This window comes from Colobus angolensis, unplaced genomic scaffold (assembly GCF_000951035.1).
Source record: "Colobus angolensis palliatus isolate OR3802 unplaced genomic scaffold, Cang.pa_1.0 Scaffold291, whole genome shotgun sequence".
Lineage (NCBI taxonomy): Eukaryota > Metazoa > Chordata > Mammalia > Primates > Cercopithecidae > Colobus > Colobus angolensis.
The window spans coordinates 113,726-137,925 of NW_012116166.1; the positions used below are offsets into that span (position 1 = coordinate 113,726).

General features: G+C 39.2%; 1 protein-coding gene across 1 annotated transcript in view; it reads left to right on the forward strand.

Annotated features, from left to right (window-relative positions):
• The first annotated feature begins 345 nt into the window (after positions 1 to 345).
• Positions 346 to 24,200, forward strand: part of LOC105516822 (cyclin-Y-like protein 2) — a 64,292-nt gene continuing 40,437 nt past the window's right edge. The window contains exon 1 of the mRNA XM_011949157.1: positions 346 to 427. Within this exon, the coding sequence (XP_011804547.1) occupies positions 419 to 427 (9 nt within the window). The 5' untranslated portion in view covers positions 346 to 418. The remainder of the gene's footprint in view (positions 428 to 24,200) is intronic.

Genomic DNA, 24,200 nt, shown 5'->3' on the forward strand with positions numbered 1-24,200 from the left:
AGCACACTATTAAACATGGCCTTGCTCAGAGGTGACGTTTGGTCAGAAAGTTGTGGGAATACTACTTAGGTTAATTAGAGAGAACTTGCCTGTGAAAGTAGCAGGAATGTAAATCACTCTCCTGGTGAATTAGCTCTAGGACCATGTGCTCCCATCTAACAGAAGTGTTTATTTCAGGACCACAGTGGTAGGAAGTGTGAGTGCTGCTATACCCTGAGTCCTTACTACTATGCAGATAATGCCAGGCTTCTTTAACTAGAGTGAGTTTTGCTAATTTGAAAAATGACACTAAACAGAATTTTACCATTATGAGTGATGGTCAATGTTTCACCAACTCTTTATTTACAGATGAAGCTGCTTTGGTGGAAGGTGCTAAAAAGCTGGGCTTTGTGCAGTGAGAACACCATACTCAGTCATCATGGAAGCAGTAAGTGGCAAACTTGTGCACATTTTAGAACAGCTACTTTCTTGACGATTGTGTATTGGACATACCATGTGTATTGCAAGAATGATAGCTAAATGTTTATTTTTCTATCTGTGAAAAAACAGAACTGTTGAAAAGTTGTTAATGTAATTATATTATTAGTGTTATTTGCATTACAATACTTGTTCATTCTTTAAGATGCTTCCCCACACATCTTTTTATGTTGGTGTGAAAATATTAGTAGCAAAGAACTTCAAAAGTCTAGTTTTCATTCTACAATAGTTGGAAAATTAATTTTGTGCTGCGCATAAGGGCATATTCTATGTCTCTTATAGCCTCAGCACCTAAGATTTCTTACTCAGTGAAGCCTCACAGTCCTTGGCTTCTGGCTGGCTGGCTGAGAAAGAAGAGGTCAAAGCTTAATATCTCTAATGTATATAGGAGGATTTTTCTTCACTAAAGTAAAGGGAGATCATGTATTTTCTGATTTTATTTTTTTTAGTTTTGCTCCCTATGGTCCAGAGGAAGAAACTTAGTGCTAGAAAAAAGATTATATTAAGAATAAGATCAAATAGGGACCCTTGAGATGGGCAACAGGGTAAAATGATGAGGATAAGCAGGGCAGGGAAGTTTGTCAGGATGACCAGTTAGAAGGGCTATCATGCATTCAAAGTTCACTTCCAAGAGCTATAATAGAGTGATATTGTTTCTGACTGTTTAGTACTGTAGTCCGCTTTTGCTTTTGCTTCTGTGCAAAACCTGTGAAATATCAGACCTTGTACAAAGTGCTTATTTCTTAGCATCTGCAGTTTCTTTTCTTATGGAGTACAAAGATCAGATTGTGTTTATTTTTATTTTAACCAACAGAGGGAATTTAGCTTAGGGAAGTGTGCAAAAATAATAAAACAAAGTGCTGATTGAGTATAGTATTTCCTTTACAGAAGCTTTTTAAAAATGAGCCCTTTCCCTCTTCCATTTGAGGCTTCTAACCTTAACTGGAGAACTTTCAATTGTATGGGTGCTGCAACATTTATCTGCTTTGAAAAAATGGAGGTTGGGGGTGGTGGGAGAGACAGACAAGAATAGCGGCTTCTGCCTCACTCACATGCCAAAGAAAGATGAGCTTCTCGAGAGCCTGTTGATACCGTCCTCTTGGTTTTAGATGCCACATTGTACCACTTTGTTATTTCATTGAAGTGTTTAGGTCATATTTCTGGGAGTAAAAAAAAAATACCCTATTCATTAGGACTTGTAAATAATCATAATAAATATAATCCTATTAAACCATTAATACTGGGGTGTCGTGGAACCACAAATTGTCAGATTAGATATCAGGTATTTACCAGGTATTATGATGACCTTACTAGTCATCATAAGAGCTGAGTCCGTGGATGCACGAGGAAGTGGTTGACATAGCCATGGTACCGAGAGATGTGGCTCCTGGGAGTGGAAGCCCTGCTGCTGGACAGCGGATAGTAGCACTGAGTACCTTTATGAACCAAGATCTGAGAGAAGATGAGACAGGCTGAGGAGAAAGGGAACTGGTGGATCCAGAAAGAGGTGAATAAAGGTGGTGAAGGCTGGATGAAGTAGATTATTAGTTGTATTTTAGGATGCAGTGAGGAGTAAAGAGTTGTGGAGATGATTATTCAGTCATGTACTTGGTCATTCAAACACATTACTTCACTGATTATTTCTCTCACCCCAAGAGGTGAGTGCTATCACTATTCATCAGTAAGTCAAACACTTAGTGGAAGAAACTGAATTTAAATTCACCTCTACTGGGCTCCGACGGCTACATTCTTTCTACTGTGATGTGTTAGGGAAATACTAGATTAGATTAAAAAGTTTGAAAGCAGGCCCAGTATGGTGGTTCACTCCTGTAATGCCAGAAATTGGGAGATAGTAGGATCACTGGAACCCAGGAGTTCAAGACCAGCCTGGGCAATGCAGTGAGACCCCATCTCTCAAAAAACAATTTTAAAATAGTTGGGTGTAGTGGTGCACACATGTAGTGCCAGCTACCTGAGAGGATCACTTGAGCCCAGGTGGTTGAGGCTGCTATGAGATGTGATTGCACCACTGCACTCCAACCTGGGTAACAGAGTAAGACCATGTTTAAAAACAAAAACAGAAACATTTGGAAACAGCATACACACCATCTGGGATTTTGTAGATGGAAATAAATTGTGATTCTTGACTGTCTAACTTGAAAGAAACCAAAGAAGAATAGCATTTGATTAACTGCCCTAAAACCAGGTTATCATCTCTTATTTGCACCAAGATCCAAAAGCCTTTGAATTCCAAAAGTTTTTTCCTAAGTTTGGGGAATAGTCGTTTGGCAGCAAAACCTAATCAGAACTGACATGAGGCTATTATAATCTTTATGAATCTCATTACATGTGATATTCATACATTTTGCTGCAGAAAGTGGATATGTTATAGCAAACAGTCTTACCCCAGACCCTGCTTGGAACATTATGATAAATGGTCTAGAATGTGCATATACCTATATAAAATTGGAAAATTCTGAATTCAGAAGCATAACTAGCCCCAAGGTTTCTGATGGACCCATGCAGCTTTGTGTTCTTCATCTTCATTTCTTGGAGGTAGCTACACCAGCCAATTGTTAGGACAGCCATATCAGTGAAGAAAAATGAGAAGATTTTACCAGAAGAGCAAGCTATAACCCTAGAAGACTTGTCAGAAAATAGTACATGTTGCAAGAGGCTAGAGGTTGGGAAGGGGAGAGAAAGCAGAAGAGATGGGGGCACAAAGAGACAGAGAGAAAAAGTGGGTTTATGAGTGGGAGAAAATTTCTTTGAGATTTTAATACTTTACACTTTTAGTAGGTAAGAGTCTATTTATTTTTTTCCTTTAGATGGTACAGGAACAGACATTAGGTATCCTTAAAGTCCTGGAATTTTCTAGGCCTGTGTCTCTTTTATACACTTAAAATAAAATATGTTTTAAGTGTATGAAGGAGTTTTTGAAAGTTTAAGTGTATGAAAGTTTTTAAATGTATCTTTTTAAAAGCTTTATCTCAGTTCGTTTGTATGATTGTATGGCATGACTCAATATAGTACTTAAGCATTAAATACAGCAAACATCTCTCCAATTCTTCTTCTCCTTGGAATTTGAGACTTTTTTTAAAGAAAATGAAGTAAGTTATTTTCTTTGTTTTATTTAACAGAAGTTTCATCTACTCCTTTTCTTTATACTTCTAGAGTTTGATGTTCTTGCATCAGCAGCTGCAGATGAGTCTGAATAGTTTATATGTGTGATGAGGGCATTATTTTCATTGGCATTTCCCACGTCCTGTGAAGTCTTTCTCCTAGCTGCATCTGAGCATGCCTCTGGAGATCTGAAAAAGTGACAAATGATGACAGATGAGATAAATGCATCTCATTAGAGGGTTGGTCCATGTAGGACAGTTCTCCTGCACATGTGTGTAAGCATTTTCCCCCAGAGCAGTTTTGAAAATTAAGACCCATACATATTTATTAAATTATTTTATTCCACTAGGATATTTACACTTTTTTATGAGAAAACGCATCTTAATTTTTTTTTTTTTTCTGCCTCTTTAACCTTGATGGTCAATGCTAAAACAGGGTTCTGTTGCTATCTGAATCGCATCTTTTCCTGTTATTAAAGTTAGGGTAGTTTTTTTGTAACCTTTATTAAATGATTCATGAATTGTTTGCTCTGTCTGCTTTATAAGCTATTGGATAAAGGTCAGTACTGCATTTGCTCGTAGGAAATACCTTTCAGATCTAGCCTTAAGGTTTGCAAGTGTGAACTTTGGTTAGACAACAACCCTTGGTGTTACATATTTAACGAGAGAGATTGGGGATAGTTGATGACTGTGATAGCTCATGGATTGGGTGGTGATGGTGTTCTGGGTATGGAGGTGAGGGACGTGTTAGGCAGCTCTCCAGACTTTTTTATGCCCCATCTCTTGTTGGAGACAGTCCATTACTCTCTAGTTGCATTAACTAAGACCAGCGGTTAATGGACAAGCAAGAAGGAGAAAAGGGAGTTAGATAAAATTGGGTGAATATGGATTAAGATGTGAATATTATTATTATTATTATTATTTGAGACGGAGTTTTGCTCTAGTTGCCCAAGCTGGAGTGCAATGGCATGATCTTGGCTCGCTGCAACCTCCACCTCCTGGGTTCAAGCAATTCTCCAGCCTTAGCCTCCCAAGTAGCTGGGATTACAGGTGTGCGCCACCACGTCCAGCTAATTTTTTGTATTTTTAGTAGAAACAAGGTTTCACCATGTTACCAGGCTGGTTTCAAACTCCTGAACACAGGTAATCTGCCTGCTTCAGCCTCCCAAAGTGCTGAGATTACAGGCATGATGTAATACCTCATCTGGCCGATGAATTTTAAATTATATGGGAGAATAAGAAAGAACAGGTCATTTGTGGTTATAGTTGTGGTCTCATCTCTTTTTAGTTAATCTTTTACCTGATGCCACTTAATCTTTTTTTTTTTTTTTTTTTGAGATGGAGACTCACTCTGTCACCCAGGCTTGAGTGCAGTGGTGTCATCTTGGCTCACTACAACCTCCTCATCCCACGTTCAAGTGATTCTCCTGCCTCTGCCTTCTGAGTAGCTGGGATTACAGGCTTCTGCCACCATGCCCACCTACTTTTTGTGTTTTTAGTAGATATGGGGTTTCACCATGTTGGCGAGGCTGGTCTTGAACTTCTGACCTCAAGTGATCCACCTGCTTTGGCCTCCCAAAGTGCTGGGATTACAGGCATGAGCCACTGCGCCCAGCCTCACTTAATCTTGATAACACTCTTTTCAAGCAGTTGCTTTACCTATTGAGAAACTAAGACATGGATTTGATTTTTGTTGTTGTTTTTTAGTTTTTGATATGGAGTTTCGCTCTTGTTGCCCAGACTAGAGTGCAGTGGCGTGATCTTGGCTCACTGCAACCTCTGCCTCTTGGGTTCAAGCGATTCTCCTGCCTCAGGTTCCCAAGTAGCTGGGATTACAGCTATGCACCGCCATGCCCAGCTAATTTTGTGTTTTTAGTACAGATGGGGCTTCACCATGTTGGTCAGGTTGGTCTCGAGCTCCTGGCCTGAGGTGATCCACCCACCTCAGCTTCCCAAAGTACTGGGATTATAGACGTGAGCCACTATGCCTGGCCTCTCTTAATTTTGATAACGCTCTTTTCAAGCAATTGCTTTACATATTGAGAAACTAAGACATGGATTTGATACCTTTGGTAAGCACACACAACCCCTAGATAGTTGAGAGAGAATGCAGCAATTTATCCAGAGCTGAGGAAAGACTATCCCCACTCTTAGGCATTTAAAGTTGATTCGGAAGCACCAAACTGAAGAGCCACAGAGATGGGTGGTCCAGGGCCTGCTGTAGTTGAGGCATATCTCAGAAGGATAACATGTTGACATAGGCATGGATTGGAATGTATAGAAAAGGAGAATGGCGAGGCTTGTGTGCACTTGAAGTCTGGAGGTTGTGCATGGAAGAATGAGTGGGAGATGAGAGGAGGCCGCACAAGTGGTGGAGAGCAGTAAGAAGAATTTATGGGTGATTGGTACTAACCAAAGCCTTGGTGGGTGAGGATGGACCATGATGAAAGATGTGTGAGGAACTGTAGATGCTTTGGTGAGGAAAGGAGGGAGGAAGAGTTTATTGGTGCTGAATTGGGAATGTTCTAGAGGTTTGTAATTTTTTTCCTACTCCAGTTTAAAGATGAAACAATAAGGAGCTTTTGAGGCAAGTGGATCTATACTGAATCTTCCAGTTTGCTACCTAAAGATCAAGTTACTTGATAATTCTGAGCTAAAAAAGTAAAGAATACTTTTAGAGAGTAGAGCCAGAAGTCAATCACATACACAGCCAGTGCCAGAATTCTTTTTTTCTTTTTTTCCTACTGCAAATAGCTTTGCTAGTATATTTTTATGGCAGGGGAATAAATAGGTTTATGTCCATTAGATGTAAATGAAAAGACTAGGATATACACAGTTATGTTCAACTTTGAGGAAAAAAGTAGGGAAAGATAAAACTTGACCGTTTTTAGGAGTGTCAGGCCACCTTTTGTTTTTATTGATGTTTAGCTGTAGGACACACATTCTATCAACAGAGCAATGGTGGCCTTTCATTTTTTACTCTCCCAGTGACAGAGAAAGGATGTAATTGTTCAAAGTCTTTCAGTGCAACTTTAACTCTACTGTAAAGGGGCTGTAAGTATTGGTGCGGTGTCATGTATAGCAGAGAGTTCTTGGCAACCACTTTGTCAATCAGCTGCTTTTCCTTACTGCGGTCCTCATAATTTTCTTATTGTTTGCCCAAAGCTGAAAGGCTCTTTCAGGTAGGTTGTCAAGTTGACTTAGGAGTAAAAGCCCATGGATGATAATGGTGGTTCAAGGCAGAGTGTCACAGATGGTCAGTTTCAGCCAATAGTTGTTTCAGAGACAGCAACTCAATGTGTCAGGCAAAGTCCTTAGAGTATGAATTCTGATTCCAGTTTTACCAGCATTGTGTTGTGACTTTGGGAAGATAAAGAATTTTGGTTGGCCTGTGATGATCTTCCTTAAGTGCTCTAATATATAGATATATGTTCTCTAGTAGCTATTCTTCTCAATTGTTGTGGTTTATTTTTTGTTCATCACCAAGAGCTGTGTTGTGGGTACGAGGGCAGTGTCCAACTGTGACTGCATTATTGCTGCTCCTTTTCGTCAAGCTTTTTGTCCTGTCTGCTCCCTGGTACCCAAATCTAAATGTATTCCCTAAGGAATTTGTGAATCTTATTTGTGAATCTTATTTGTTAAATCGTGATCTTATGTATTGAGGAAAATAATTATTAAGCTTATTTTATTTGACGGTCAAAAATATAAAGCTATTCTAGGATTACTGATTAGTTGAAAATCTTAGTAATCTTTACCAATTGTGGGAAGAACGGTGGTTTCATTTGAGTACAGTATGACTAGTGGCTTTTAAAAATGAGGAATACATGGGAATTCTCGGGGCATTATATTTTACCCATGAAATAATTCTGTTTTTAGTAATAGCTACTTAAATTAATTTCATCTAAGTTTTGTTCTCACATGATCTGTTTCCTAAGCTTTTTATTTAACATTATATTTTACACATGAAATAATTATGTTTTTAGTAATAGCTACTTAAATTAATTTCATCTAGGTTTTGTTCTCACGTGATCTGTTTCTTAAACTTTTTGTTGATTTGACATCGAATTCTAAGTACTACAGAAAGTACAAAAAGTATAATTGTGAGGCAATGGAGAGATGAAGGCTGTAAATATAGAACAGTGTATGTACGAAAACACCACAGAGGCATATTCTATTTGTATAGGGTTATTTTATTTTTACAGGATTTGGTTTTTTCCAAAATTCAAGCTAGGCTCCTCTACTTTTTATAGCATATTAGATTATCTGTGGAATCCAGTACCCTAGCCCTGTTTGTCATCATGGAAATAGTCACAGGGCAATGAACTGTGTACACCCACGTGTTTCTGGGCAGAAATGGGTTGGCTACCTACTGGGTTGTGTCTTACCTGATTAGGAGCTTCTTCAGTATCAGGAAGCAAAGTTCTACTTGAGCAATTTAGAATGTGCATTTTACTTTTTCCACTTCTGCACAAAAATATAAATGTTGGGATATGAGTTTTACAGATTTGGGTGCATGTAGTCACTGATGTTTCTCTGATGACTCTCCTGGCAACTTTGGTTCTTCCCAGTGTTGTTTTTGTTTGACTTTTATGTAAAGAACAGATTTTAGTCTTGTTTGGACACATCTATACCCAATTGGTTTTCCAAGGCTCATGCCTGAGCCCAGCCGAAGTCTGTACTCCTATTTGACCACTGAGTATTCTCATGGACACTGGAAAAACAATAATACAAAGCCATGCTAAGCACGCTGGCTACAAAGTTTGTTGAAAGGTTTTCCAGCCACAGTGTTTCCATATTTTTATAGGATAGTGTATTTTGTGAGACACTTTTAAAAGTATTAAAATACATGGGGGAAACATTATGCCATCTGGATATTTTGCCACAAAAGGTAAGTGAAATGTGAAAATGCTATTTTTGACCACTGGAGTTATACTTTCTGGTATGTTGGCTGGCTTCACAGGAGCATATTCTTCTACTGCCTGCCCCTTTCCCCTCCCACCTACTCCTCCTGTGCCCATGGTAGGGACTAGATGTGTAGCCAAATCAAACGTCAATTACCTGTATAGCCCTCTGTAACTCATCACCAGTAGTGCAGAAAGAGGAGGCATCACATGTAGAATCAACTTTAGTTACTGATCTCTTTCTTAGAAAACTCAAACAATGTCATAACTGTCATAAGAAAAGTCTTGGAATCAACCTAAATGTCCGTCTGTGACAGACTGGATTAAGAAAATGTGGCACATATACACCATGGAATATTATGCAGCCATAAAAAAGGATGAGTCTGCGTCCTTTGTAGGGACATGGATGCAGCTGGAAACCATCATTCTTAGCAAACTATCACAAGAACAGAAAACCAAACACCGCATGTTCTCACTCATAGGTGGGAACTGAACAATGACATCACTTGGACTCGGGAAGGGGAACATCACACATTGGGGCCTATCATGGTGGGGGAGGGGGAAGGGATTGCATTGGGAGTTATACCTGATATAAATGATGAATTGATGGGTGCTGACGAGTTGATGGGTGCAGCACACCAACATGGCACAAGTATACATATGTAACAAACCTGCATGTTATGCACATGTACCCTAGAACTTAAAGTATAATAATAATAAAAAAAAAAGAAAACTGTTTTCTTATCCCTGTCTTATCCTTTTGACATTGGTTGATCTATGACTTGAACAAATAATTCATGGAACCCATTGTGAGCAGGAAAGGAGTTATCTGAAAGACTTTAAACGACGCTGATGTCAGGTTTTCCTGCCAGTGATGATAGCTGGAGATATGTTCAGATGCTGGCTGCTTTCTTGCCTTAGTGTGTTCTGCTGAATACACGATGCGTGCACTTGTGAATCCATGCACATACATGGGTGTAGCTGCTTGAAAGGCTGGATCTTTCATAGGACAGCACATTAGGCTTTCTTTTCCAAACAAGGTCTCATAATGTCATCCGGGCTGGAGTACAGTGATGTGATTATGGCTCACCATAGCCTCAAACCTCTGGGCTCAAGCAGTTGTCCCACCTTAATCTCCCAAGCAGTTAGGATCACAGGTACATGCCACCAAGACTGGTTATTTTCTTTTATATTTATTTTGTAAAGATGAAGTCTCCCTATGTTGTCCATGCTGATCTCAAACTCCTGAGCTCAAGGCACATTGGACGTTATGTTGCTATGTTGAAACATACTTCCTACTTCCTCGTATTGATACCTGCTTACCATACATGTACACATGGATAATGCACAGCACCTGTATCTCTCTGCTGTGGGGAATTAACTCATGCAACTTCCTGTGCACTCTCCATCTTACAGTAGAAGTGGTTTAGTTAAAAAATAGGAGAACTGTTTTTAAATATCCTTTTGGAACTGTGTAAATGTTGAATTAAAGTGTCCTTAAAAAGCAGTGGTTTCTTTAACTTTTGAGCATGTGTGATGTCCCCTGCGAGGTAAAACATTCTGCTTGCTTCCATTCACCAGTGGCTGATTTGCTGGCTTGTGCACTCTGTGGCTTACGCTGTTCTCTCTAAGGATGATTATGAGGAGTGGCTGAAAGGCTATCAAGAAGCCAGCACTACGCTGAAAAATGGAGCTCAGTGGTTGGAAGAGTGTGGTCAGATGATTGAGAAGTTAAACACATAAGATAGTCTTTACAGGTCCAAGAAGGACTTAAGCAGCTACTGAACAACATCTTTAAACAGGCATCCCTATACTATATAGTGATGTTCTCTTCCTGTTCTCTGTGTTTCCTGTTCTTTTCCTCTTCTTGTTCTGTTTCTTGTTCTTCTCCTATTCTCTTCTCTTGTTCTCTAAGACATTTCTTTGTTTGCTTTAAGAAGCATTAATTGTCATGGCTATCTAGCCACCCTCAACTAAGAATGACAGCTTGAGAACTCTCAGTCCAAAAACAGCATCAGTGACTTTCTGGCTTTGCTTAGGATTAGGCTTAATGAGATTAGCTCACCGTGTTGAGTTACATGAGCAATCAGAATGCTGTGGGCTGATTAGACAATGTACACACTAAGCATTCTCAGACTTACTTATGCTAATAATATTTAAGCTTTGCCATTGCTACTCTGTATTGCCTACTTCATTTTGTTGTTGTTGTTGTTATGGTGGCTCTCTTCACTCTATCCCAAGGCATTAGGTAGCTTTCTTTTATGGGAGTCCCTCAAGTCTGAGAGCTGGATTTCAACTTTTTCTGTTTTATGTCAGCAACAATTAGACCATCCATTTTCCAATTTCTATAACTTTGAAGCCATCATCTGTTTGCTTTTTTCATTCCTTTTTTATTTTTTAATTCCTTTTAGTATTTTGTGCTCAGTTTTTGTGTTTCTTATTCAATTGTTTATATTTAGTTATTTTCATGGAATTTGGGTAGGAATAGAACTGAATTCAAGTGTTCATTTGCTTTGATTTAGTGGAACTACCCAAAATTACTTTTAGAATCTGAAAACAGTGATTATATAGACTGGGCAACTTACAAAAAGAAAGAGGCTCATTGGACTTACAGTTCCATGTGGCTGGGGAGGCCTCACAATCATGGCAGAAGGTGAAAGGCACATCTCACATGACAACAGACAAGAAAAGAGAACTTGTACAGGGAAATTCCCCTTTTTAAAGCATCAGATATCGTGAGACTTATTCGCTATCACAAGAACAGCAAAGGCAAGACCTGTCCCCATGATTCGATTAGCTCCCACCGACTCCCTCCAATGACATGTGAGAATTTAAGATGAGATTTGGATGGGTACACAATCAAACCATATCAGCATTTTACTTGCAAATTGCATTTTAAAATTATATTGTTACTATGTTACTAGTCAGTCACAAAACATTTAAACAAATTGCGATGCCAGAACTCATATATTGACATGAAGTGACTCCTGGAAATCAGTAGAGAAATGTATTAGAAAAAAAGTTCTGGCAAAGACCAGGCTGATTGTTGGCCTTATCACCCAACCTCAGGCATTGGTCACATTAGCTCACAGAGCTAAGAAAAATCAAGTACTAACCTTGTTACTCAAGACTTTAGGTACTATTGCTTTAGATAGATAAAAGACTTATTACAAAGTTATCCTGAAGAATATGTCCCTCATTCAGAGGACCCAGGAGGTTATGATAATCCCTGGAAAGCCTGACCAGTAGTAAGAGTAAAAAATTACATAGGGATGTGAGTGCAGAAATATTATCTCTACTGAAAATAAGTTTTATACTAGGCAAGAGTTACAGAGTATATGTAAAACTTTAGCACACGGAGTCAAATCAGATGTATAAGTTCTATACGGTTTATGGGTTAACAATGGTAAATCCACTATGTGTATGAGAAGTGAATTAGCACAAATGATTGGAATAGCCAATAACTCCAGGGTTCAAGATGAGTTAATTGCTAGAGCACAAAATAACCAAGACATCTCTGACTTATGATAGGGACGGGTAGCAGCAGTTTGGATGAGACAATACCCAAACATCATTCCCAGGTTAATCTAAACTAAAAAATGGAAGATTTTAGAAGAAGCCATTAAAATATCTCAAGAATATGGAAGATTATTATTAATGTCTGATGAGACAGTACTTTATAGAATACCTGGGAAATTTCCCATCAAAAATGACTTTTTAAAAAGTCAAGTTATTATATCCAAGATAAATCCAATTACTCACAACATACACATAATATACCATACTGAGGTGGGAAATTAAAGAAAAATAAAATTAAAAAGAAAGAGAAATAAGCTTTCCTGTAATAGGCTGACTTGCCCCAGAGGCAGCACCAGGCACAGCCCAGACCCAGGAAAAGTCTTGATAATATTATCTAATGTACTCTGGAGACTCTCCCAGCACTCCCTCAACTTAGGCAGAAGAAAAACAAATTTTCCTTTGTTTTAAGGTATGAGTTTATAGATTCTTTCTCTGAATTAGTAACGTCAAGTAGTCTGTTTTATCTAAAAAGTACAGCGAAGGTCATGAGAAGCCTGAGCAGGCCTGAACTACAGCTGTCTAGGCACCATAGTGAAGGTTATGGGATAAGCCTAGGCAAATCTAGATAACAAACATCTGGGTTACATAGCAATGGTTATGTGCAATCCTGAGTTATGAACTTGTTACAATTTGATTAACTGTCTTTGTCCTGCCTCTGTATCCTGCTTTCACACCACTGTAATCTTGCTTCAAGCTAGCCTACCCCCTTTTGTAAAGCATGTATAAAAGTCAAGTGCTGTCTTTGTTTTGGGCCCAGTCTTTGGATGTGAGTCTGCTGGGCCTGAGTGCAGTCAATAAAAGATTCTCCTGTTTTAACTGGAGGTCTCTCTTGTCCTCCTAAATCCCACAACAATATTACACTGATCTTTTGACTGCCATAAAATCTTTCTTGCCTCTAAACCAACACTTCATTCTATAGTTTAATCTTCTTTCCACTTTTTCTGTTCTCTTAGCTTAAGAAAAGATTATGACAAACTCTTTGTATGTTTTTCATATGCACTTGCAAAAGATTATACAATTTTATTGTGATTATTCTTGCTTTAGGCTGAAACTTCCCTAATCTTCCCTTAGAGATTGTGGCATAGCATGCTAGTTTCCTTTTCATAGCCAATTGTTTCTTCTGCATTTGTCACCCTAGCTATGTGATTATGTTTTCTGAGCTTCCCTGCAGCTTGTTATGGCTATTCGACTAAGCTTTAAGCCAGTGATTTGTAAGCACTGTGCTATGAGTACCTTCTAAAATCCTTCCGCCTTCTTCTCTTCATCTACCAAGCAATCTGAAATGAAAATGGAATAGCTGCACATCAGTAGCCCTCCTAGGTAATGCAGGCAGGAGTGATGGCAACACAGTCTGTTAACTCCTTTACTAGAAGATAAGTTTCAGAACAATAAGAATCTTGTTTATGTTGGTCAAAGCAATATCCCCAGCACTCACACAAAGTGTATGGCATGTGCTAAGGGCTCAGGTATCAAATGAGTATTGAATGAATGAATAAATTAATTAGTTGACTCTGGAGTCATGAGTAAACAAGGTCTCAGCTTATTTCACATAATCAAACTCCTGATTATTTCAAATCACGTCACTCTATTATTTTTCTCTTTACTGCCCCAGCCTTGCCAATGTTATAGAAAGATAAGATTTTTTAAAAATGTACATCAATATTCCTTTCCATTAAAATGTTTTGAAAGCTATTTTCATAACAATGCTTTCCAATATGTTCCTGCTTAGCAAGTTTAAAATTCTAGGACTTCAGACGATATTATTCTTAACACAGAATGTAGCCACTGGATCCTGAGGATTTCACTAGACATTAGTTACTGAAACTGAACTTTCTTGAATTCTTTTCCTTCCACTGTGGCCTCCCGCATTTCAACATATCACCTATACTTGTCCTCAAATTTTATTTAAATTTTTCAACAGAATTAAATTAAATATTAATCATCACTCCTTCCCTGTTTTTTGAAGTGATCCTTTTCTTCCTATGATAACAATTCCTCTGGGTCCTTTTCATGGCCACTTTTGTGGTTATAGGGTTTGTAAATACATTTTTTTGCAAATGCGTATAAGTTTCTTAATTATGTTTTACTCTTCCTCCAAAGTTGTTGCTATTTAACTCTTCGTGAGAAAAATTAATTCGTGTTTTACTTTTGTTATATACTTATTTATATTTGAGCTCCTTGATTTTTGCTCACATTGCTTTTCAAGTTACTTTCCTTTTAGAGAAGACATCATTTGGTTTTCATTAGGTGTATCAAGTTTTTCTTGATAGGTGTATCAACAAGTGTAGACTTCTCTGTACATAATTTTCTTTTTCCGGAGTAGATTTTTGAAAAGTCTATTAAAATAGAGAAAAATAGAAGTCTTCAAAAATAACTCTTCCTAAACCTCCCCTCTACCAGAACTATTTCTATAGTCGCATGGTCCTTTCTCCCTTCTTGCTTTTGTCTGAGTCCAAAACTAATCTGTCCTTGATCTGCATTTCATGCACTTGTGCCTTCTCAGGGTTCTTTTGTGTTTTTTCTTCTCTCTTGACCTCAAAAATGAGGCTTCTGTATTGGCTCTAACCCTTTAACATAGAACTATACTCACCCTTCTAAAAAATCTCGGAATAAAAAGGCTTGCTTTACCATATATCTCCTTTACTACCTCATCTCTCTTCTCAGTGAAATATTTGGGAAGAGAAGTCCTCAGTTTATGTCATCATTTTCTCACCTCCAGTTCACTTTCCCCACTGCCTGACATCCAGCTCACTCACACACATCCCGTGTCACTAACTTGCCATAGACAATATTTAGCTTTCTTGTCCTCCTGGCAAAATTTGACTCTGTGCATTGGGATAGTATGTATTCAGTACCTATTGACCAGGCACTGTGTCAAATCCTGCTGTTATAGAAATGAGAAGCAGGCATCCTCTCCATTCTGATGAGACTCAATGGAGCAGCTATTCCTGATTCACATACAGGTCCCTTGACTTGGCCTAGCTTTTGCAAGCTTTACTTAATGCTATGTAAATTTCCCTATTCTCCAAGTCTTTCTTTCCAATTCCCCCTACTATACACAACTTCTCAAGGCAATTATCTCCATGCTCATGGCTTCAGTTGTTTTCTCTATTCTCTGAGGACAATACAATTATAAATGTTTTTATTTAATAGCTTTATTTTATACAAGATGCCTCATTTGCTATAAACACAGATTCAAAGTTCCTCCATAAAAGTAATCGCTAAAATACGGTGATATTTTTAGCATGCAAATTTTAGGGAATTTCCCAAATTACTCTTAATGGTTTGATTTAATATGTGTATTATTTTTGAAAACACATGTTGGGATGTCACAAATGGACTTAGCTTACAGAGATTTATATCCAACTCTTGACTAGAGAGCTCCATTTTAATGTGATGCTGAGACTAACATCCTATGTTTTCTTTCTTACCTATTTTTCTTCCTACATTCTCTGCTAGGAGAAAGGCGCCACTGTTTCCCCAGTCCCCTACACCAGAGCCTTAGCAGCTCTGTTTTCCCTCTATCTCCCCTCTTCACATATAATTACCAAACATTACCTGTTCTATCTCCCAAATGATCACAAAACTTTTCCCTTCGCTTTAATCACTGCCACTGCCTTTAACATTACTATTCTTTAAGATGAAGCCTGTTAGTTGGTCCTGTTGTTTCCCGCAATCCCTTGTTATTGTTCAGAGTGACCACACTGCACACACATCTGACAGTGATGCCTCACCAGTGATGGTTCAAAGATTCTCATGTTTTCAGAATAAAATTAAAACCACTCCAACACCAAATTTGGAATCAAATAGACCTGGGTTTGTATCCCAGGTTCATGCACTGTCCAGAAGTGTGGTCTCAGAAACTGAACTCTGTAAGCCTTTGTTTGCTTCTCTGCCTAAACTCACTGACAGTGGGGACTGTTTCACATATACAGTTCCTGGCACGTAGAAGGGACTTAATCAATTATTATTATGCCAAAGGATAATAAACAGAGACACAAACAGGAAGAGGCACAAAGTGGTGGATCCCATGCCAGCCTGGAAGAATGAGATGAGAGAGCAAGAGCTGGGCATTTAGGGAGGGAGGAAAGAAACTGACTGGACCCTATGGGGAAAAACTAAGGGGTGGGAATGCAAGGCAGAGCCAATCTTTGTTCCTGGTGCCCAGCCCTGGGAAAGCTGGCTACAGGCGTGAAGGAGGCCGATGTGGAGGATACCTCCCAGGGGACCCTGGAGACAGTGGCAGCCACTGAATGAAGAATGAAGGGGAGACATTTTAAAATCCAGATGAAAAAATCGTTGTTCTTCTAAAAATTATACTAACCTACAATATCACTTCCTCTAAAAGCTTGACTTCCACCTTCACTTTCTGATAATCAGGCTGGGGGAATTGGGGAATATAGACTACCTGGGATCAAATCCTGGCCACCCCTGAGCAGTCGTGTGACTTTGGGGAGCTTACTTACTTCTTCATCTCAATTTCTTCTGTAAAATTTGTAAAATGCAATTATTTCTGAGGGTTAAATGAGCATACCACAGTTGGAACACTGAAAGGCATCTGCTGCTTGCCAGTTGTTGACTATTCATCTTTATTGAATTAGGACTATGGTCCTAAGAGTAATAAGGACTACTTTATGGTTCTCAAGTTTGTATGAGAAAATCATGCTTAGTGCACTGTTAATCAAAGAAAGGAAATCAGAAAATCCCTGCCATGGAAGGAAGAAACATAGGGGGAGGAGGGAGTTGGCTTATTTCAGTATTTCAGAGCTTGTGGGGACAAGTTAGGTCCCTATGTTATAAATAAGGAAGTGGAGGCAGTATGTGTCCGAGGATCTCATGCAAGATACACAGCAATAAGTCTTTATTAAGAGTAGAACTAGGGTCCCAGGAATTGATATGGACAAAGTTCTGACAAAAATTACCCCTTGGAAGACAGGAGGGCAGTGTTTAGATACAAAAACATTCAACAATTTAGGCATATCTAAATTCAGTGAGCAAATGAAAAATGTTCTACTTGGCAAAACGGACTTGCTAATGGGACCCATTCTACTAACTGGGACTTCCTGCAGAACTCACAGAGGAAGATGGCTTCGAGTAACAAATTGGCCTGTGCTTTCCTTAGGACCCAAAAGCTCAGAAAGCCTATGATGAATGAAAGCCTTAGCCCCAACAGCACTGCACCAAGGGGCCAGGAAAGCAGCAGCATCATAAGTCACAGGGTGGGGTAGCCCAGGCTGGGACACTGTGAGCTGCGGGGCAGGGCATCACAATGCCCTGTGGGATGGGGCATTGTGAGTCACATGCCTGGGCTCCCCCTGGGTCAGTGGGTTTCAGTCTGGAGGTGATTGCAGAAGGAGGAGCAGCTCCGTCTGTAGTCTCTTCAGGCAGTAGTTGTGTCTCTTCAGCGTTTGTTGGGTTCACAACCTATTTAAAACCGCTGGTCTTCACCCTCCCAGACAAGTCAGCTCAGGGGAGGCGGTGGGGTGCGGGCCTTGGCCTGAGCCCCACCTGGGGCTGAGCTGTGGGGCAGGCAGGAGAGCAGCAGGCAAGACCATCTCTGTAGGTGCAGCAAAGCCCTGGCCTAGAACAGCTGGTGTGAGAGGCCAAACCTTCAAGCTAAGGCACAGGTAGTGGCAGAGAGGAGTAGAGGCACCCCATGGGGAACACATTGAACTGTTTTGGGTGCCCCAAGTGGAGCTGGCACCGGAGACGTGTGTGGCCCTGTGAGTCTGAGATCTGTGAGGTAGCAACTGGGAACACAGCGCCAGTAGCACCAGTGCCTGCTGCTGTAGAGCCTACCGAATTTGCTTTTGAAGCTGTTGAGAGCCTCCACGTACACCACATCCATGACAGAGAGATGCCAGAAGGTAAGGAGGTGATGGATGACATCTGCCCTTGGCACACCTTTGGCTGCCACTGTCCCCAGGGTCCCCTGGGAGGTATCCTTCACATCGGCCTCCTTCATGTCTGTAGCCAGCTTTCTCATGTCTGGGCACCAGGAACAAAGTCTGGCTCTGCCTTGCATTCCCACTCCTTCATTCTTCCCCACAGGGTCCAGTCAATTTCTTTCTTCCCTCCCTAAATGTTCTTGCTCTCTCATCTCATTCTTCCAGGCTGGCATGGGACGCTCCATTTTGTGCCTCTTCCTGTTTGCGTCTCTATTTATTATCCTTTGGCATAATAAGCATTATTTGAGGCTTTTTTTTGGTACATTCTTTCCTGTTTCTAAATAATGTCTCAAATACCCCAGTGTTCCAGTACCTATCACATTCTCTCTCTTTACCTATTCAGTTGGTATCTAAATAAAGGAACCAGGTAAGTGCCCAAGTGTTCCCTTCCTTCCATTTATTAGAGTATGGAAGAAATAATACTAATACTCAGGACAATTCATACCCAAATATTTTGGAATTTCTTATTTAAATTCAAAATAGAGGTTGCCACGGTATTCTTAACAGGTTGTTTTAAGTCACCTTGATAGAAGCTGTTAATTCCTTCTAACTATAATTTGAACACAGAAGGAAAGAAGAGTGTGCTTAAAATAATTAGGAAAGATGTGAAATGTTACTGCCAGGGCTGCAGAAAAATTAGCGTGTTTTTCCCTCCAAAGGAATTTACTCATGAAGTTCTGTTTACTTTAAAATTCCCAGTTTATGCTGGGTGTGGTGGCTCATGCCTATAATCCCAGCACTTTGGGAGGCCTAGGCAGGTGAATCACCTGAGGTCCAGAGTTTGAGACCAGCCTAGTCAGCATGAGAAGACCACGTCTCTACTAAAAATAAATAAATAAATATTAGCCAGGCATGGTGGTGGGCACCTGTAATCCCAACTACTTGGGAGACTGAGGCAGGAGAATCGCTTGAACCTGGAAGGCAGAGGTTACCATGAGCTGAAATGTGCCTTTGGATTCTAGCCTGGGTGACAGAGCGAGACTCTGTCTCAAGAAGGAAAGAAAGAAAATTCCCAGTTTAACACAAAATGCGTCTCCAGATTTATTCTGGTGACTTAACAGACTTTGTTTACCTCCCTGTTCTAAAAGAGAGGTGAGGTGGTTCATGGTCAAAAGTTTCAAAGAGATGAAACATAAGGTTAGACTTCAATTTGTAATGTAAAGATTGAAAGTTAAAATGCCAGACCTTAACTATGCGACAGTGTTTGTTGCCATGGTTCCTCCTTCCGCCTCCTGCCAGAAGCATCTTGTTCAAAGATAAGAGAGTTGAAGTTCTTCAGATTTTAAACTGCTGGGAGAGGCAGGGGGATGGGAGGAGGTAGAAGAGAGGAAACATTTGAAATTTGCCTCTAAAATTTTGGAAAGAGATAAATCTAGGTAAAAATAATTCTGGGTAACAATATGTCTTGAATAAAAAGTAAATCTTCCAAAATAGAAAACACTGTATCATAAAGATATTTAAATCCAGTTGGTTCATTGGTTTCATTTAAATGTCAGAGATTTCATTAATTTAGAGGAAATGTCTTACAACTCTTCTATATAAACTTTGGTTGGGCTCTTAAGTTTTTATAAAGGTAGAATAATTAAGACTCATCATGAATGTGACTTTTTAACTGGGATGTACTATACTCACTTTTCAGGATATTTCAGAATTGTCTTAAAATAAATCAATATGTTATGTGAATTAATTGATTATACCTTTATCTGCAAAGCGTGTAAGTACTTGTGCAACTTCTCCAAACTTTGTTTGGAGGTGTAAGGTTAGACTCTAAGTGATTTTACACACGAGTTAGTAAGTGGGTAGTTTTGGGTGAGAGCCCAAAATAGGCTCTCTCTTTTCATTCTTTAGGATTTACAACCCTTTCTTTTTTTTTTTTTTTTTTTGATTTCATTTGTTTGGTAGATCTTCCTCCATCCCTTTATTTTTAGCCTATGTTTGTCTCTGCATGTGAGATGGAATCTCACTCTGCTACCAGGCTGGAGTGCAGTGGTGCGATCTTGGCGCTCTGCAACCTCCACCACCTCCCGGGTTCAAGTGATTCTTCTGCCTTGGCCTTCCAAGTAGCTGGGACTACAGGCACCTTGCCAACACGCCTAGCTAATTTTTGCATTTTTTAGTAGATATGGGGTTTCGCCATGTTGGCCAGGATGGTCTCGATCTCTTGACCTCATGATCCGCCCACCTCAGCCTCCCAAAGGGCCGGATTACAGGCATGAGCCACCTCACCTGGCCTACAACACATTTTACGTATGTCTCATTTGACCCCTCCAAATATAGATAAGGCCTGTGTATGTTCTCCCTATATGGCTAATGAAGAGACAAAAAGATCTTAAATGACTAGTAAGACAGCTACTAAACAGAACTAAGGTTTTTAAGTCCTCAGAATGACATGGAAATGATAGATATGCTGAATTTAGTTCTTTAAAGTTTTTAAAACTCCAGAATACATCTTATATTTTACCTGTAAAGTAGACCTGTCTTTTAAAATGATTTTTTAAATGATTTATTCCATTTAAACTTCATTTTATACAACTCAAAGACAACATTTACCTCTTCATTTTTTTTTTTTTTTTTTTTTTTCTAAATAAAGGAGAGTCTGACTATGTTACCCATGCTAGCTTCAAATTGCTGACCTGGGCTCAATATATTTTTCCACCACAGCCTCCTGAGTTGCTGGGACTACAGGCATCTGTCACCTTGCCTGGCCCTATCTCATGTCTATACATTTATTTCAATGGGTAAGAATAAAAGTAGAGGTAGTGAAATAGCCCAGGTTTGTCATTCAAATAAACAAGTTGATAAATTCTAAAGAATTTCTCTTGGTTACTGTGAATTGAAGCTGAGGGTGCATAGGACAGGAGAAGGTGGCAAGAGGCAGGTAAGGGACCAGGCATTAAGCGTAGGGTGATAAGGAGTGTTACAGCAGAATAGCTCTTAAAAAAAGTTTGAGCACAGAATTTCTCATTCTGTGTTGATTACCATGACCATTAAATTTTTATTTCAATTTGTCTTTTTAATTGTATTTGTGGGGAATTCGATAAAACAATAAGCAAAATCTCAATTTCAGCATTTGCCTATTAACTTTTCATAGAAACACAGCTGAACACCAAATGATAAAAGTATAGACACATTGAAAGGTTGCCTTTAAAATCTTTATTTGAAACAATTTTATATTGGTATTCCTGGAAACTGAGAAATTTCTACTTAGATGTGAAACATCTTGGTTTTTTATAATGAGGAATTGAATTATTTTGGTTGTTTAGGAAAAAAATAGACACAAATTATGCTCTACTTTTGTCTTCTCTCCTGAAACATTTCAGAAGAACATGATTTATTTAAGGCATTTCAAATAGCTGTTTCTAAGAACTCAGAAGTGTTTTTTACTACCTTACCTTCATTTAGCAGCATAGGTAATGTAACTCAAGGTAGTAACTGTAACACAAAATAAGGTACTGTGATCTTATTATCCAGTTTCACTATTACTCACCAATTTTTCATACCACCTTTTATGTTCTGACTTTAGAAGCATTACTAATTTGGGGGGTAAAGGTGCTCTCCAGTGACCCATTTCTTTCCCCTACCCTGGGGGTGAGCAAAGGAAAGAATGGACAATATGAAGTGAAAAAGCCTCTGAGCAACAGACTTGTCCTCTTTTTGGTAGCTATTTTAAGCACTCCTTTCCATTGTGTTTAATGGAAAACATACAGAAAATACAGAAAAGTAATTTGTTATACTCAGAATACTCAAAGCTAACATTCATTATGATTCTGGTATTAATTCTTTCTTAATCTTTATGCATGTGAATATAACATTTCTTCAAAAACAAGATTACTGTAGATGTGCTGCTTCCTAACTTTACCTAACATGGTGAAGTAATGACATAGGTTCCTGAAACAGTGCTTGACACCTAGAGAGCACTCCAGGATATCTTTCCATGCCTGTGCACCTGCACCCTGTTCTACCTCATGCCTTCTAATAGAATCTTGGTATACCATGGACTGGTTGGAACATTACTTATTTACCTGTCATTTATGATTGGACATCTTTTATAGTAACATCATACACAGTTCCATTTTTTTTGATCCTGGGGACACAAATAAAAAATGTACTTTGATAATTGTTGCACTGTACTTCTCTATAAAATTCAGATGTACGTTTTTGTCTCAGAACATGAATCAATGGGATGAGTCATTTTGTAGTTAAGGTAGTTTAGTATTAAATGTTCCTTTGCCAAACTGAAGTTAGCCATTGACTTTTCACTGGACATTAGAAATTCTCATTAAAGTTTTTGTGATTCTTGGTAGCTCTTTTGTGGTTCTTGGACGTTCTGAATAGCTGCCCCTTTAAGAGTTCTGATGCTATCTTAGATGACCAATCAAGAGACAGCACTAGAAGAAATCTTAGAAGATGTGGGAAAACTGGGAGAAGCTTAACTAGTTTTAGGTACGCTGAAACATATCTAATGAGCATATGTGTTCCAGATGCAGGGCAAATGGTACTACACAAGACAGACTCCCCATCCTAACTCTGAACCTTACATTCTAGAGGGAGCTAGGAATCAATAACACATGAATAATCAAGAATGTGAGGTGGTGAAATGTTTAGAAGAAAGTAAAACAGAGCAATAGATTGAGGAGGAGGGCAGTTTTACACTAGGGAAGGAGGCGGATGTTGGCTGCTTTCCTTAGGTGACATGTGATCAGTTCTAAAAGTGAGGGGAACCTTGTGAGGATGTGGGGAGCTTCCACACAGAGAAATAACTGCTTTTGAGGTCCTTACATGGAAGCAAACTTGGTTTGACCAAAGGACAGAAAAACACAAGGGTGGCTGCAGCAGATTGAAAGACAGGCCAGGTGATTAAGACCTTATAGAAAGACACAAGGATGGCTGCAGCTGAGTGAAAGGCAGGCCAGGTGGGTTAAGACCTTGTATGCAATGTGAGCCCTGACAAAGATTATAGACTTTGTGATGAGAACCCATTGGAGGAATACAGCCCAGGGAATACTGCTAGTTCTTTAAGAAAAAGATCAGATTAGCTGCTTTGTGAGAATATGCTGGGATGCAGGTGAAGGTGGAAGCAGGGAGACCAGCTAGGAGGCTGATGGAGTGGTTCAGATGAGAGTCAACAGTGAACAGAAAAATGAGAAGCACCTAAAATAGGCTGACTTGAAGAAATTAAGTGAATCCAGAAGTAGGTAACAAAGTGATCAATAGGCAAGTCACAAAAAAATGCAGATGATCTTTAAACACATATTAACACATAAGAGAAAGGCAAATGAAAACTATGCTGCAGTTTCTCTCTTATTGGGAGAAATTTCAAAAACTTTCCAATACATTCTTTGATGTGGCTGTGAAGGAAGTTGTGTCTATATGTTGCTGGTGGAAATGCAAAGTGGTTTGGCTCCATGAAGAAAAACTTGACATAATCTTACAGCATTGTAAATGCATTTATTTATTTATTTATTTTATTATACTTTAAGTTCTAGGGTACATGTGCACATATGCGGGTTTGATACATAGGTATACATGTGCCATGTTGGTTTGCTGCACCCATCAACTCATCATTTACTTAGGTATTTCTCCTAATGCTATCCGTCCCCCAGTCCCCCACCCCTCAACAGGCCCCAGTGTGTGATGTTCCCCATCCTGTGTCCAAGTGTTCTCACTGGTCACTTCCAACCTATGAGTGAGTAATGTGGTGTTTGGTTTTCTCACTTTGTGATAGGTTGCTGAGAATAATGGTTTCCAGCTTCATCCATGTACATACAAAGAACATGAACTCATCCTTTTTTATGGCTGCATTAGTATTCCATGGTTATATGTGCCACATTTTCTTAATCCAGTCTATCATCGATGACATTTGGGTTGGTTCCAAATCTTTGCTATTGTGAATAGTGCTGCAATAAACATACATGTGCCTATGTCTTTATAGTAGAATGATTTATAATCCTTTGGGTATATATCCAGGAATGGGATTGCTGGGTCAAATGGTATTACTAGTTCTAGATCCTTGAGGAATGGCCACCAGTGGAGGCTGCAGAACAACAAAGATTGTCTGCCACAATGGTTGAACTAATTTACACTCCCACCAGCAGTGTAAAAACGTTCCTATTTCTCCACATCCTCTCCAGCATCTGTTGTTTCCTGACTTTTTAATGATTGCCATTCTAACT